We start from the raw sequence: 14657 nt of genomic DNA on the forward strand, positions 1-14657 counted from the left end.
AGTGTAAAAATAGTCACTTACAATAGCGGATCGCAATTGGCAAAAAGTAGAATCGGAAAAAAATAATAAAAAAAAATTTGAAATCAAAACAAAATGAGAGTTTCTATAATTTTCCTGGCCATATTGGCTGTTGGGGTTCAGGTGGGTAAAGGAAAAAAATTAAAAGAAATATAAATATTTTCAAAATTTTATTTTTCAAACAATTTTATTTTTCAAAAAATTAAATTTTTCAAAATTGTATTTTTTTCAAAAATCCATTTTTTCAAAATTTTATTTTTTTTTCAAAAATCCATTTTTTCAAAATTTTAATTTTTCAATTTTTATCAAAATGTTGATATTTCTAAATAAATTTTTAAATAAATAAAATTTAAAAATATAAATAATATTTTTTAATTTTATTTTGTCAAAATTTTATCTTTTTTTTAAATTCCAATTTTATCAAAATTTTAATTTTTCAATTTTTTTTTCAAAATTTTGATTTTTCTAAATATTTTTTTTTCATTTTTTTTTATTTTTATAAAATTAAAAATCAAAATTTTATTATTTTTTTCAAAATTCCAATTTTTTTTTAAATTTTAATTTTTCATTTTTTTCAAAATTTTATTTTTTTTAAATATTATGTTTTCAAAATTTAATTTTTTCAATTTTTTTTTTCAAATACTTTCAAAATTACAATTTTTGGTCAAAATTTTTTCAAAATTTTAATTTTTCAATTTTTTTTTCAAAATTTTAATTTTTCTAAATATTTTTTTAAAAAAATTTTATTTTTTTTTTATTTTTATAAAATTAAAAATCAAAATTTTATTATTTTTTCAAAATTACAATTTTTTTTAAATTTTAATTTTTCAATTTTTTTCAAAATTTTGATTTTTTTAAATATTATTTTTTCAATTTTTTTTTCAAAATTTAATTTTTTCAATTTTTTTTTCAAATACTTTCAAAATTCCAATTTTGGTCAAAATCTTATTTTTTCCAGCTCTCCCTGGGTTTGGAAACTTCCCTGCTTTCCAGGAATTTCCAAAAAGATTTCCTCCAAGAGCTGCAACGTGTCATGAAACGCTCTGCCCTACAGGCCATGAATAAATATCTGCGCGACATAAAACCAACCGCCAGCCAGATGAAGGATGACACCCATCAGCATGCCTGGTCCGTGGCCATGAACTCCAAAAAATTAGGCACCAAAGTGGTCTTTCTCAAACAATGGTTTGATCTGACCGAACATCGTGATGCCAATCGTGACACCATCTATGGCCTAAGGAATGTCCTGTTCCTTGAAAAATTGAAAAATAAAATTGAGGCTCTGCAGGAGGAGAGTTTTGAGGAGATGCACAATCTACGCTACTACTACATCTGTAAACAGTACAATGTGAATGGCAGCAAACCGGAGGAGCACCGCGAGAAGCCTCATCACAATTTCTATTCACCCCATGTCCAGCTGGCTCCCCTCAACGAAGAGACCGTGGCCAATGCCCTCGAAAAATTGGGTCTCAAGGAAAATCTCACCGTCTCCATCAATGTTAAGGAGTTCGGCGAGCAGCTGTATCACAAGGTCAATCACACCGGTGCCGAACTCATCGATGATTATCTCGTGGTTATTGGCAAACTGCTCCAAGAAGTCCTCGAGAGCAAGGAGGAAACCTCGGCCAGCCACAATGAGGCCTTGGAAAAGATACTCACCGAAATTGGCCATCTGCTCAACACCACCGATCTCTACAGCAAACGCCAGCGTCTCTACGATTATCTCCAAAATCACATGTCCATGGATGTGGAAGAATTCCAAAACACCGAAACCTCGCAACAGGATTTGACGGCCATTTTCGAAAAACTCAAACAAAAGGGCTTGGATCTCATTGTGGCCTTCCTCTTCAGCAATTTCGAATTCATCGACTACACCCATGCCGAGTGGTCGGCCATGCTACCACCCGCACCCATGTCCCTGCTCAATGCCACCGATGGCTCCCGCCAACTCATGGAGATCCAGCATTTGTACGATGAGTTCAAAAAGGATTTTGAAAACGCATCCAAATACGATGCCTATTTGGAGGCTGTGCGGCAGCTGCACGAACGAAGCCAAAAGGAAAATGCTGATAGCACGCATATTTATGAGATGCTCTACAGTGCCGCACAGAATGTGGGCAGCACCCGGGTTCTGCTGATGGATGAGAAATGCAAAGAGGTTTAGTTAAGGAATGAATTGATGATCCAGTGAGGGTGGGGTGGGGCTGAAGAGGGGGAAGGGTACGATTAATGTAAGCATTATTGTGTTTACAGTTATGTGAACACGCATTACAATGATTTGGTAATGTAATATTGGTCGGAAGCAAGGCTGGCTGGCTGCATGGTCGGCTGCTTGGATAGTTGGCAAAATGGTGCTTCGCTGGTGTTATTTGGCCAAAGCCATCCAATTAAAGACCCAATGCTTTTGGAGTTTTAATTTGTATTATGCTAATGTATATTAGGGTGTAATGAATAAATTTTATGATTTTCACAAAAAAAAATATATGGATTTAAAAAAAAATAGTTTTGGATCAAAACATGGATATTTATAAAAAAATATTGGAAGGTAATTTTTAAATTTTGATTTAAAAAAAAAATTATTAAAAATTTAAATTTAAAAAATACATTTTGAGGATATCTTTCAAAGGTGGGTTTGTAAAAAAAATCCAGATTTTCAAAATTCTTGATTTTTTCAGATGTTTTTGAAAAAAAAAAAATTGAAATCATCAGAGAAATTTAAATTTTTATTAAGTATTTTTTTAACCTTCAGAAGGACATGGATTTTTTTTAAATATTTTTTTAAGCTTAAGAATTTTAGTATAGGTCTTAAGCCTTTAGACGAACGTGGATTTAAAAACCCCAAAATATTTTTTCATGGATTTAAAAAAAAATAACATAAAAAATATTTTTCATGGTTTAAAAAAACAATAGTTTTTCTAAGATTTAAAAAAATATTTTTTTTTTCAAGGACTTAAAACAAAATAAATATTTGTTCAGCCTTCCGAGAAACGTTAATTTTTTAGAAACATCTTTTAAAGCCTTTAGAGGTTCATGGATTTTTGTAAAATATTTTTCTATGCCTCCAAATGAACATGAATTTAAAAAATATATTTTGCAATCCTCAGTGGAATATGGATTTTTTAAAAATATTTTTTGAAGCTTCAGAGGAGTTTGGATTTTTAATACAGCTTTTAATTTACAAATTTAAAAAAATGAAAATAATTTGATTATTTTTTTATGAATTTAAAAACAAAAATATATATAATATTTTATCGTAGATTTAAAAAAAAAGTTAATAATTTTTAAGCATTTAGACAAACGAGAATTTCTTAAAAAGAACTTTAAAATATTTTTTTGGGAACTTTAAAAAAAATATTTCTTAAAGCGTTCAGACGAACATCTATTTAAAAAAATACATTTTTGCATGAAAAAAATTAAATATTTTGGTAAGCCTACAGAAAACGTCAATTTTCAATTAAAAAAATAATAAAAAAATGTTTTAATCCTTCAGACGAACGTTAACATATTTTTTCATGGATTTAAAAAAATTAATAAAAATATTTTTTTCAGACTACAGACGAACGTGGATTAAAAAAATATTTTTTTTATGGGCTCACAAAAAAATTAAATATTTTTTAAGCCTTCGGACAAGAGCGGATTTTATAAAAAAAATAAAAATAGTTTTTGAAAGATTAAAAAAAATAAAATCTTTTTGCTAACCTTCAGACGAACATTTTTTAAGCCTTCATAGTAACGTGGATTTTTAAATAAGTATTTTTTCAAACCTTCAGAGTAACGTGGATTTTTAAAAAAAAATATTTTTTCACACCTTCAGAGTAGCCTTCAGAGTAACGTGGATTTTTAAAAAAATATTTTTTAAACATTCATAGTAACGTGGATTTAAAAAAATATTTTTTAAACATTCATAGTAACGTGGATTTTTAAAAAGTAATTTTTTAAACCTTTAGAGTAACGTGGATTTTAAAAAAAAAAATATTTTTTCACACCTTCATAGTAACGTGGATTTTTAAAAAATAATTTTTTAAACCTTCAGAGTAACGTGGATTTTTAAAAAATAATTTTAAAACCTTCAGAGTAACGTGGATTTTAAAAAAATATTTTTTAAGCATTCATAGTAACGTGGATTTTTAAAAAATAATTTTTTAAACATTCATAGTAACGTGGATTTTTAAAAAATAATTTTTAAACCTTCAGAGTAACGTGGATTTAAAAAAAATAATTTTTTAAACCTTCATAGTAACGTGGATTTTTAAAAAATAATTTTTTAAACCTTCAGAGTAACGTGGATTTTTAAAAAATAATTTTTAAACCTTCAGAGTAACGTGGATTTAAAAAAAAATATTTTTTAAACATTCATAGTAACGTGGATTTTTAAAAAATAATTTTTAAACCTTCAGAGTAACGTGGATTTTAAAAATATATTTTTTAAGCATTCATAGTAACGTGGATTTTTACAAAATAATTTTTTAAACCTTCAGAGTAACGTGGATTTTTAAAAAATAATTTTTAAGCATTCAGAGTAACGTGGATTTTTAAAAAATAATTTTTAAACCTTCAGAGTAACGTGGATTTTTAAAAAATAATTTTTTAAACCTTCAGAGTAACGTGGATTTTAAAAAAATATTTTTTAAACATTCATAGTAACGTGGATTTTTAAAAAATATTTTTTTAAACCTTCAGAGTAACGTGGATTTTTAAAAAATATTTTTTTAAACCTTCAGAGTAACGTGGATTTTTAAAAAATAATTTTTTAAACCTTCAGAGTAACGTGGATTTTTAAAAAATAATTTTAAAACCTTCAGAGTAACGTGGATTTTAAAAAAATATTTTTTAAGCATTCATAGTAACGTGGATTTTTAAAAAATAATTTTTTAAACATTCATAGTAACGTGGATTTTTAAAAAATAATTTTTAAACCTTCAGAGTAACGTGGATTTAAAAAAAATAATTTTTTAAACCTTCATAGTAACGTGGATTTTTAAAAAATAATTTTTTAAACCTTCAGAGTAACGTGGATTTTTAAAAAATAATTTTTAAACCTTCAGAGTAACGTGGATTTAAAAAAAAATATTTTTTAAACATTCATAGTAACGTGGATTTTTAAAAAATAACTTTTAAACCTTCAGAGTAACGTGGATTTTAAAAATATATTTTTTAAGCATTCATAGTAACGTGGATTTTTACAAAATAATTTTTTAAACCTTCAGAGTAACGTGGATTTTTAAAAAATAATTTTTAAGCATTCAGAGTAACGTGGATTTTTAAAAAATAATTTTTAAACCTTCAGAGTAACGTGGATTTAAAAAAAATAATTTTTAAACCTTCAGAGTAACGTGGATTATAAAAAAATATTTTTTAAACATTCATAGTAACGTGGATTTTTAAAAAATAATTTTTTAAACCTTCAGAGTAACGTGGATTTTTAAAAAATAATTTTTTAAACCTTCAGAGTAACGTGGATTTTAAAAAATATTTTTTAAACATTCATAGTAACGTGGATTTTTAAAAAATATTTTTTTAAACCTTCAGAGTAACGTGGATTTTTAAAAAATAATTTTTTAAACCTTCAGAGTAACGTGGATTTTTAAAAAATAATTTTTAAACCTTCAGAGTAACGTGGATTTTTAAAAAATAATTTTTTAAACCTTCAGAGTAACGTGGATTTTTAAAAAATAATTTTTTAAACCTTCAGAGTAACGTGGATTTTAAAAAAATATTTTTTAAACATTCCTAGTAACGTGGATTTTTAAAAAATAATTTTTTAAACCTTCAGAGTAACATGGATTTTAAAAAAATATTTTTTAAACATTCATAGTCACGTGGATTTTTATAAAATAATTTTTAAACCTTCAGAGTAACGTGGATTTTTAAAAAATTATTTTTAAACCTGCAGAGTAACGTGGATTTTAAAAAAATATTTTTTAAACATTCATAGTAACTTGGATTTTTAAAAAATAATTTTTAAACCTTCAGAGTAACGTGGATTTTAAAAAAATATTTTTTAAACATTCATAGTAACGTGGATTTTTAAAAAATAATTTTTTAAACCTTCAGAGTAACGTGGATTTTTAAAAAATAATTTTTAAACCTTCAGAGTAACGTGGATTTTAAAAAAATATTTTTTAAACATTCATAGTAACGTGGATTTTTAAAAAATAATTTTTTAAACCTTCAGAGTAACGTGGATTTTTAAAAAATAATTTTTAAGCATTCATAGTAACGTGGATTTTTAAAAAATAATTTTTTAAACCTTCAGAGTAACGTGGATTTTTAAAAAATAATTTTTAAACCTTCAGAGTAACGTGGATTTAAAAAAAATATTTTTTAAACATTCATAGTAACGTGGATTTTAAAAAATAATTTTTAAACCTTCAGAGTAACGTGGATTTTTTAAAAATAATTTTTTAAACCTTCAGAGTAACGTGGATTTTAACAAAAAAAATATTTTTTAAACATTCATAGTAACGTGGATTTTTAAAAAATAATTTTTAAACCTTCAGAGTAACGTGGATTTTTAAAAAATAATTTTTTAAACCTTCAGAGTAACGTGGATTTTAAAAAAATATTTTTTAAACATTCATAGTAACGTGGATTTTTAAAAAATAATTTTTTAAACCTTCAGAGTAACGTGGATTTTAAAAAAATATTTTTAAACATTCATAGTAACGTGGATTTTTAAAAAATAATTTTTTAAACCTTCAGAGTAACGTGGATTTTTAAAAAATAATTTTTTAAACCTTCAGAGTAACGTGGATTTTAAAAAAATATTTTTTAAACATTCATAGTAACGTGGATTTTTAAAAAATAATTTTTTAAACCTTCAGAGTAACGTGGATTTTTAAAAAATAATTTTTAAGCATTCATAGTAACGTGGATTTTTAAAAAATAATTTTTTAAACCTTCAGAGTAACGTGGATTTTTAAAAAATAATTTTTAAACCTTCAGAGTAACGTGGATTTAAAAAAAAATATTTTTTAAACCTTCAGAGTAACGTGGATTTTTAAAAAATAATTTTTAAACCTTCAGAGTAACGTGGATTTAAAAAAAAATATTTTTAAACATTCATAGTAACGTGGATTTTTAAAAAATAATTTTAAACCTTCAGAGTAACGTGGATTTTTTAAAAATAATTTTTTAAACCTTCAGAGTAACGTGGATTTTAACAAAAAAAATATTTTTTAAACATTCATAGTAACGTGGATTTTTAAAAAATAATTTTTTAAACCTTCAGAGTAACGTGGATTTTTAAAAAATAATTTTTTAAACCTTCAGAGTAACGTGGATTTAAAAAAAATATTTTTAAACATTCATAGTAACGTGGATTTTTAAAAAATAATTTTTTAAACCTTCAGAGTAACGTGGATTTTAAAAAAATATTTTTTAAACATTCATAGTAACGTGGATTTTTAAAAATAATTTTTTAAAACCTTCAGAGTAACGTGGATTTTTAAAAAATAATTTTTTAAACCTTCAGAGTAACGTGGATTTTTAAAAAATAATTTTTTAAACCTTCAGAGTAACGTGGATTTTAAAAAAATATTTTTTAAACATTCATAGTAACGTGGATTTTTAAAAAATAATTTTTTAAACCTTCAGAGTAACGTGGATTTTAAAAAAATATTTTTTAAACATTCATAGTAACGTGGATTTTTAAAAAATAATTTTTTAAACCTTCAGAGTAACGTGGATTTTTAAAAAATAATTTTTAAACCTTCAGAGTAACGTGGATTTTAAAAAAATATTTTTAAACATTCATAGTAACGTGGATTTTTAAAAAATAATTTTTAAACCTTCAGAGTAACGTGGATTTTAAAAAAATATTTTTAAACATTCATAGTAACGTGGATTTTTAAAAAATATTTTTAAACCTTCAGAGTAACGTGGATTATAAAGAAATATTTTTTAAACATTCATAGTAACGTGGATTTTTAAAAAATAATTTTTTAAACCTTCAGAGTAACGTGGATTTTTAAAAAAATAATTTTTTAAACCTTCAGAGTAACGTGGATTTTAAAAAAATATTTTTTAAACATTCATAGTAACGTGGATTTTTAAAAAATAATTTTTTAAACCTTCAGAGTAACGTGGATTTAAAAAAAAATATTTTTTAAACATTCATAGTAACGTGGATTTTTAAAAATTAATTTTTTAAACCTTCAGAGTAACGTGGATTTTTAAAAAATAATTTTTTAAACCTTCAGAGTAACGTGGATTTTAAAAAAATATTTTTTAAACATTCATAGTAACGTGGATTTTAAAAAATAATTTTTAAACCTTCAGAGTAACGTGGATTTTTAAAAAATTATTTTTAAACCTTCAGAGTAACGTGGATTTTAAAAAAAATATTTTTTAAACATTCATAGTAACGTGGATTTTTAAAAAATAATTTTTAAACCTTCAGAGTAACGTGGATTATAAAGAAATATTTTTTAAACATTCATAGTAACGTGGATTTTTAAAAAATAATTTTTTAAACCTTCAGAGTAACGTGGATTTTAAAAAAATATTTTTTAAACATTCATAGTAACGTGGATTTTTAAAAAATAATTTTTTAAACCTTCAGAGTAACGTGGATTTTAAAAAAATATTTTTAAACATTCATAGTAACGTGGATTTTTAAAAAATAATTTTTTAAACCTTCAGAGTAACGTGGATTTTTAAAAAATAATTTTTTAAAACCTTCAGAGTAACGTGGATTTTAAAAAAATATTTTTTAAACATTCATAGTAACGTGGATTTTTAAAAAATAATTTTTTAAAACCTTCAGAGTAACGTGGATTTTAAAAAAATATTTTTTAAACATTCATAGTAACGTGGATTTTTAAAAAATAATTTTTAAACCTTCAGAGTAACGTGGATTTTTAAAAAATTATTTTTAAACCTTCAGAGTAACGTGGATTTTAAAAAAATATTTTTAAACATTCATAGTAACGTGGATTTTTAAAAAATAATTTTTAAACCTTCAGAGTAACGTGGATTTTTAAAAAATTATTTTTAAACCTTCAGAGTAACGTGGATTTTAAAAAAATATTTTTAAACATTCATAGTAACGTGGATTTTTAAAAAATAATTTTTAAACCTTCAGAGTAACGTGGATTATAAAGAAATATTTTTTAAACATTCATAGTAACGTGGATTTTTAAAAAATAATTTTTTAAACCTTCAGAGTAACGTGGATTTTTAAAAAAATAATTTTTTAAACCTTCAGAGTAACGTGGATTTTAAAAAAATATTTTTTAAACATTCATAGTAACGTGGATTTTTAAAAAATAATTTTTTAAACCTTCAGAGTAACGTGGATTTTAAAAAAATATTTTTTAAACATTCATAGTAACGTGGATTTTTAAAAAATAATTTTTTAAACCTTCAGAGTAACGTGGATTTTAAAAAAATATTTTTTAAACATTCATAGTCACGTGGATTTTTATAAAATAATTTTTAAACCTTCAGAGTAACGTGGATTTTTAAAAAATTATTTTTAAACCTGCAGAGTAACGTGGATTTTAAAAAAATATTTTTAAACATTCATAGTAACTTGGATTTTTAAAAAATAATTTTTAAACCTTCAGAGTAACGTGGATTTTAAAAAAATATTTTTAAACATTCATAGTAACGTGGATTTTTAAAAAATAATTTTTTAAACCTTCAGAGTAACGTGGATTTTAAAAAATAATTTTTAAACCTTCAGAGTAACGTGGATTTTAAAAAAATATTTTTTAAACATTCATAGTAACGTGGATTTTAAAAAATAATTTTTTAAACCTTCAGAGTAACGTGGATTTTTAAAAAATAATTTTTAAGCATTCATAGTAACGTGGATTTTTAAAAAATAATTTTTAAACCTTCAGAGTAACGTGGATTTTTAAAAAATAATTTTTAAACCTTCAGAGTAACGTGGATTTAAAAAAAATATTTTTAAACATTCATAGTAACGTGGATTTTTAAAAAATAATTTTTAAACCTTCAGAGTAACGTGGATTTTTTAAAAATAATTTTTTAAACCTTCAGAGTAACGTGGATTTTAACAAAAAAAAATATTTTTTAAACATTCATAGTAACGTGGATTTTTAAAAAATAATTTTTTAAACCTTCAGAGTAACGTGGATTTTTAAAAAATAATTTTTTAAACCTTCAGAGTAACGTGGATTTTAAAAAAATATTTTTTAAACATTCATAGTAACGTGGATTTTTAAAAAATAATTTTTAAACCTTCAGAGTAACGTGGATTTTTAAAAAATAATTTTTAAGCATTCATAGTAACGTGGATTTTTAAAAAATAATTTTTTAAACCTTCAGAGTAACGTGGATTTTTAAAAAATAATTTTTAAACCTTCAGAGTAACGTGGATTTAAAAAAAAATATTTTTTAAACATTCATAGTAACGTGGATTTTTAAAAAATAATTTTTAAACCTTCAGAGTAACGTGGATTTTTTAAAAATAATTTTTTAAACCTTCAGAGTAACGTGGATTTTAACAAAAAAAATATTTTTTAAACATTCATAGTAACGTGGATTTTTAAAAAATAATTTTTTAAACCTTCAGAGTAACGTGGATTTTTAAAAAATAATTTTTTAAACCTTCAGAGTAACGTGGATTTAAAAAAAATATTTTTTAAACATTCATAGTAACGTGGATTTTTAAAAAATAATTTTTTAAACCTTCAGAGTAACGTGGATTTTAAAAAAATATTTTTAAACATTCATAGTAACGTGGATTTTTAAAAAATAATTTTTTAAACCTTCAGAGTAACGTGGATTTTTAAAAAATAATTTTTTAAACCTTCAGAGTAACGTGGATTTTTAAAAAATAATTTTTTAAACCTTCAGAGTAACGTGGATTTTAAAAAAATATTTTTTAAACATTCATAGTAACGTGGATTTTTAAAAAATAATTTTTAAACCTTCAGAGTAACGTGGATTTTAAAAAAATATTTTTTAAACATTCATAGTAACGTGGATTTTTAAAAAATAATTTTTTAAACCTTCAGAGTAACGTGGATTTTTAAAAAATAATTTTTAAACCTTCAGAGTAACGTGGATTTAAAAAAATATTTTTTAAACATTCATAGTAACGTGGATTTTTAAAAATAATTTTTTAAACCTTCAGAGTAACGTGGATTTTAAAAAAATATTTTTTAAACATTCATAGTAACGTGGATTTTAAAAAATAATTTTTTAAAACCTTCAGAGTAACGTGGATTTTTAAAAAATAATTTTTTAAACCTTCAGAGTAACGTGGATTTTAAAAAAATATTTTTTAAACATTCATAGTAACGTGGATTTTTAAAAAATAATTTTTTAAACCTTCAGAGTAACGTGGATTTTAAAAAATAATTTTTAAACCTTCAGAGTAACGTGGATTTTAAAAAAATATTTTTAAACATTCATAGTAACGTGGATTTTTAAAAAATAATTTTTTAAACCTTCAGAGTAACGTGGATTTTAAAAAAATATTTTTTAAACATTCATAGTAACGTGGATTTTTAAAAAATAATTTTTTAAACCTTCAGAGTAACGTGGATTTTTAAAAAATAATTTTTTAAACCTTCAGAGTAACGTGGATTTTAAAAAAATATTTTTAAACATTCATAGTAACGTGGATTTTTAAAAAATAATTTTTTAAACCTTCAGAGTAACGTGGATTTTAAAAAAATATTTTTAAACATTCATAGTAACGTGGATTTTTAAAAAATAATTTTTTAAACCTTCAGAGTAACGTGGATTTTTAAAAAATAATTTTTTAAACCTTCAGAGTAACGTGGATTTTAAAAAAATATTTTTTAAACATTCATAGTAACGTGGATTTTTAAAAAATAATTTTTTAAACCTTCAGAGTAACGTGGATTTTAAAAAAATATTTTTTAAACATTCATAGTAACGTGGATTTTTAAAAAATAATTTTTTAAACCTTCAGAGTAACGTGGATTTTTAAAAAATAATTTTTTAAACCTTCAGAGTAACGTGGATTTTAAAAAATATTTTTTAAACATTCATAGTAACGTGGATTTTTAAAAAATAATTTTTTAAACCTTCAGAGTAACGTGGATTTTTAAAAATAATTTTTTAAACCTTCAGAGTAACGTGGATTTTAAAAAAATATTTTTTAAACATTCATAGTAACGTGGATTTTTAAAAAATAATTTTTTAAACCTTCAGAGTAACGTGGATTTTAAAAAAATATTTTTTAAACATTCATAGTAACGTGGATTTTTAAAAAATAATTTTTTAAACCTTCAGAGTAACGTGGATTTAAAAAAAAATATTTTTTAAACATTCATAGTAACGTGGATTTTTAAAAATTAATTTTTTAAACCTTCATAGTAACGTGGATTTTTAAAAAATAATTTTTAAACCTTCAGAGTAACGTGGATTTTTAAAAAATTATTTTTAAACCTTCAGAGTAACGTGGATTTTAAAAAAAATATTTTTTAAACATTCATAGTAACGTGGATTTTTAAAAAATAATTTTTAAACCTTCAGAGTAACGTGGATTATAAAGAAATATTTTTTAAACATTCATAGTAACGTGGATTTTTAAAAAATAATTTTTTAAACCTTCAGAGTAACGTGGATTTTTAAAAAAATAATTTTTTAAACCTTCAGAGTAACGTGGATTTTAAAAAAATATTTTTTAAACATTCATAGTAACGTGGATTTTTAAAAAATAATTTTTTAAACCTTCAGAGTAACGTGGATTTTAAAAAAATATTTTTTAAACATTCATAGTAACGTGGATTTTTAAAAAATAATTTTTTAAACCTTCAGAGTAACGTGGATTTTAAAAAAATATTTTTTAAACATTCATAGTAACGTGGATTTTTAAAAAATAATTTTTTAAACCTTCAGAGTAACGTGGATTTTTAAAAAATAATTTTTAAACCTTCAGAGTAACGTGGATTTTAAAAAAATATTTTTTAAACATTCATAGTAACGTGGATTTTTAAAAAATAATTTTTTAAACCTTCAGAGTAACGTGGATTTTAAAAAAATATTTTTTAAACATTCATAGTAACGTGGATTTTTAAAAAATAATTTTTAAACCTTCAGAGTAACGTGGATTTTTAAAAAATTATTTTTAAACCTTCAGAGTAACGTGGATTTTAAAAAAATATTTTTTAAACATTCATAGTAACGTGGATTTTTAAAAAATAATTTTTAAACCTTCAGAGTAACGTGGATTTTTAAAAAATTATTTTTAAACCTTCAGAGTAACGTGGATTTTAAAAAAATATTTTTTAAACATTCATAGTAACGTGGATTTTTAAAAAATAATTTTTAAACCTTCAGAGTAACGTGGATTATAAAGAAATATTTTTTAAACATTCATAGTAACGTGGATTTTTAAAAAATAATTTTTTAAACCTTCAGAGTAACGTGGATTTTTAAAAAAATAATTTTTTAAACCTTCAGAGTAACGTGGATTTTAAAAAAATATTTTTTAAACATTCATAGTAACGTGGATTTTTAAAAAATAATTTTTTAAACCTTCAGAGTAACGTGGATTTTAAAAAAATATTTTTTAAACATTCATAGTAACGTGGATTTTTAAAAAATAATTTTTTAAACCTTCAGAGTAACGTGGATTTTAAAAAAATATTTTTTAAACATTCATAGTAACGTGGATTTTTAAAAAATAATTTTTTAAACCTTCAGAGTAACGTGGATTTTTAAAAAATAATTTTTTAAACCTTCAGAGTAACGTGGATTTTAAAAAAATATTTTTTAAACATTCATAGTAACGTGGATTTTTAAAAAATAATTTTTTAAACCTTCAGAGTAACGTGGATTTTAAAAAAATATTTTTTAAACATTCATAGTAACGTGGATTTTTAAAAAATAATTTTTAAACCTTCAGAGTAACGTGGATTTTTAAAAAATTATTTTTAAACCTTCAGAGTAACGTGGATTTTAATAAAATATTTTTTAAGCATTCATAGTAACGTGGATTTTTAAAAAATAATTTTTAAGCATTCAGAGTAACGTGGATTTTTAAAAAATAATTTTTTAAAACCTTCAGAGTAACGTGGATTTTTAAAAAATAATTTTAAAACCTTCAGAGTAACGTGGATTTTAAAAAAATATTTTTTAAGCATTCATAGTAACGTGGATTTTTAAAAAATAATTTTTTAAACATTCATAGTAACGTGGATTTTTAAAAAATAATTTTTAAACCTTCAGAGTAACGTGGATTTAAAAAAAATAATTTTTTAAACCTTCATAGTAACGTGGATTTTTAAAAAATAATTTTTTAAACCTTCAGAGTAACGTGGATTTTTAAAAATAATTTTAAGCATTCAGAGTAACGTGGATTTTTAAAAAATAATTTTTAAACCTTCAGAGTAACGTGGATTTAAAAAAAATAATTTTTAAACCTTCAGAGTAACGTGGATTATAAAAAAATATTTTTTAAACATTCATAGTAACGTGGATTTTTAAAAAATAATTTTTTAAACCTTCAGAGTAACGTGGATTTTTAAAAAATAATTTTTTAAACCTTCAGAGTAACGTGGATTTTAAAAAAATATTTTTTAAACATTCATAGTAACGTGGATTTTTAAAAAATATTTTTTTAAACCTTCAGAGTAACGTGGATTTTTAAAAAATAATTTTTTAAACCTTCAGAGTAACGTGGATTTTTA

General features: G+C 22.8%; 2 protein-coding genes across 2 annotated transcripts in view; one reads left to right on the plus strand and one right to left on the minus strand.

The window, feature by feature from the left end:
* LOC131807122 (uncharacterized) overlaps positions 1 to 14657 on the minus strand; it is a 397457-nt gene that overhangs the window by 196008 nt on the left and 186792 nt on the right. The window lies entirely within an intron of this gene.
* Positions 12 to 2498, plus strand: LOC101899887 (uncharacterized). The gene is made up of 2 exons (XM_005189712.4): positions 12 to 141; positions 977 to 2498. The coding sequence occupies exons 1-2, from the start codon at positions 94 to 96 to the stop codon at positions 2180 to 2182; spliced, it is 1254 nt and encodes a 417-aa protein (XP_005189769.1). The 5' UTR covers positions 12 to 93; the 3' UTR covers positions 2183 to 2498.

Source organism: Musca domestica, unplaced genomic scaffold (genome assembly GCF_030504385.1).
Source record: "Musca domestica strain aabys unplaced genomic scaffold, Musca_domestica.polishedcontigs.V.1.1 110, whole genome shotgun sequence".
Lineage (NCBI taxonomy): Eukaryota > Metazoa > Arthropoda > Insecta > Diptera > Muscidae > Musca > Musca domestica.

Bases quoted from the DNA above. Each gene is read 5' to 3' on its own strand.
- LOC101899887 (XM_005189712.4), top strand. From the start codon at position 94: ATGAGAGTTTCTATAATTTTCCTGGCCATATTGGCTGTTGGGGTTCAG. The intron at 142-976 runs GTGGGTAAAGGA...TATTTTTTCCAG, and splicing joins TATTGGCTGTTGGGGTTCAG to CTCTCCCTGGGTTTGGAAAC.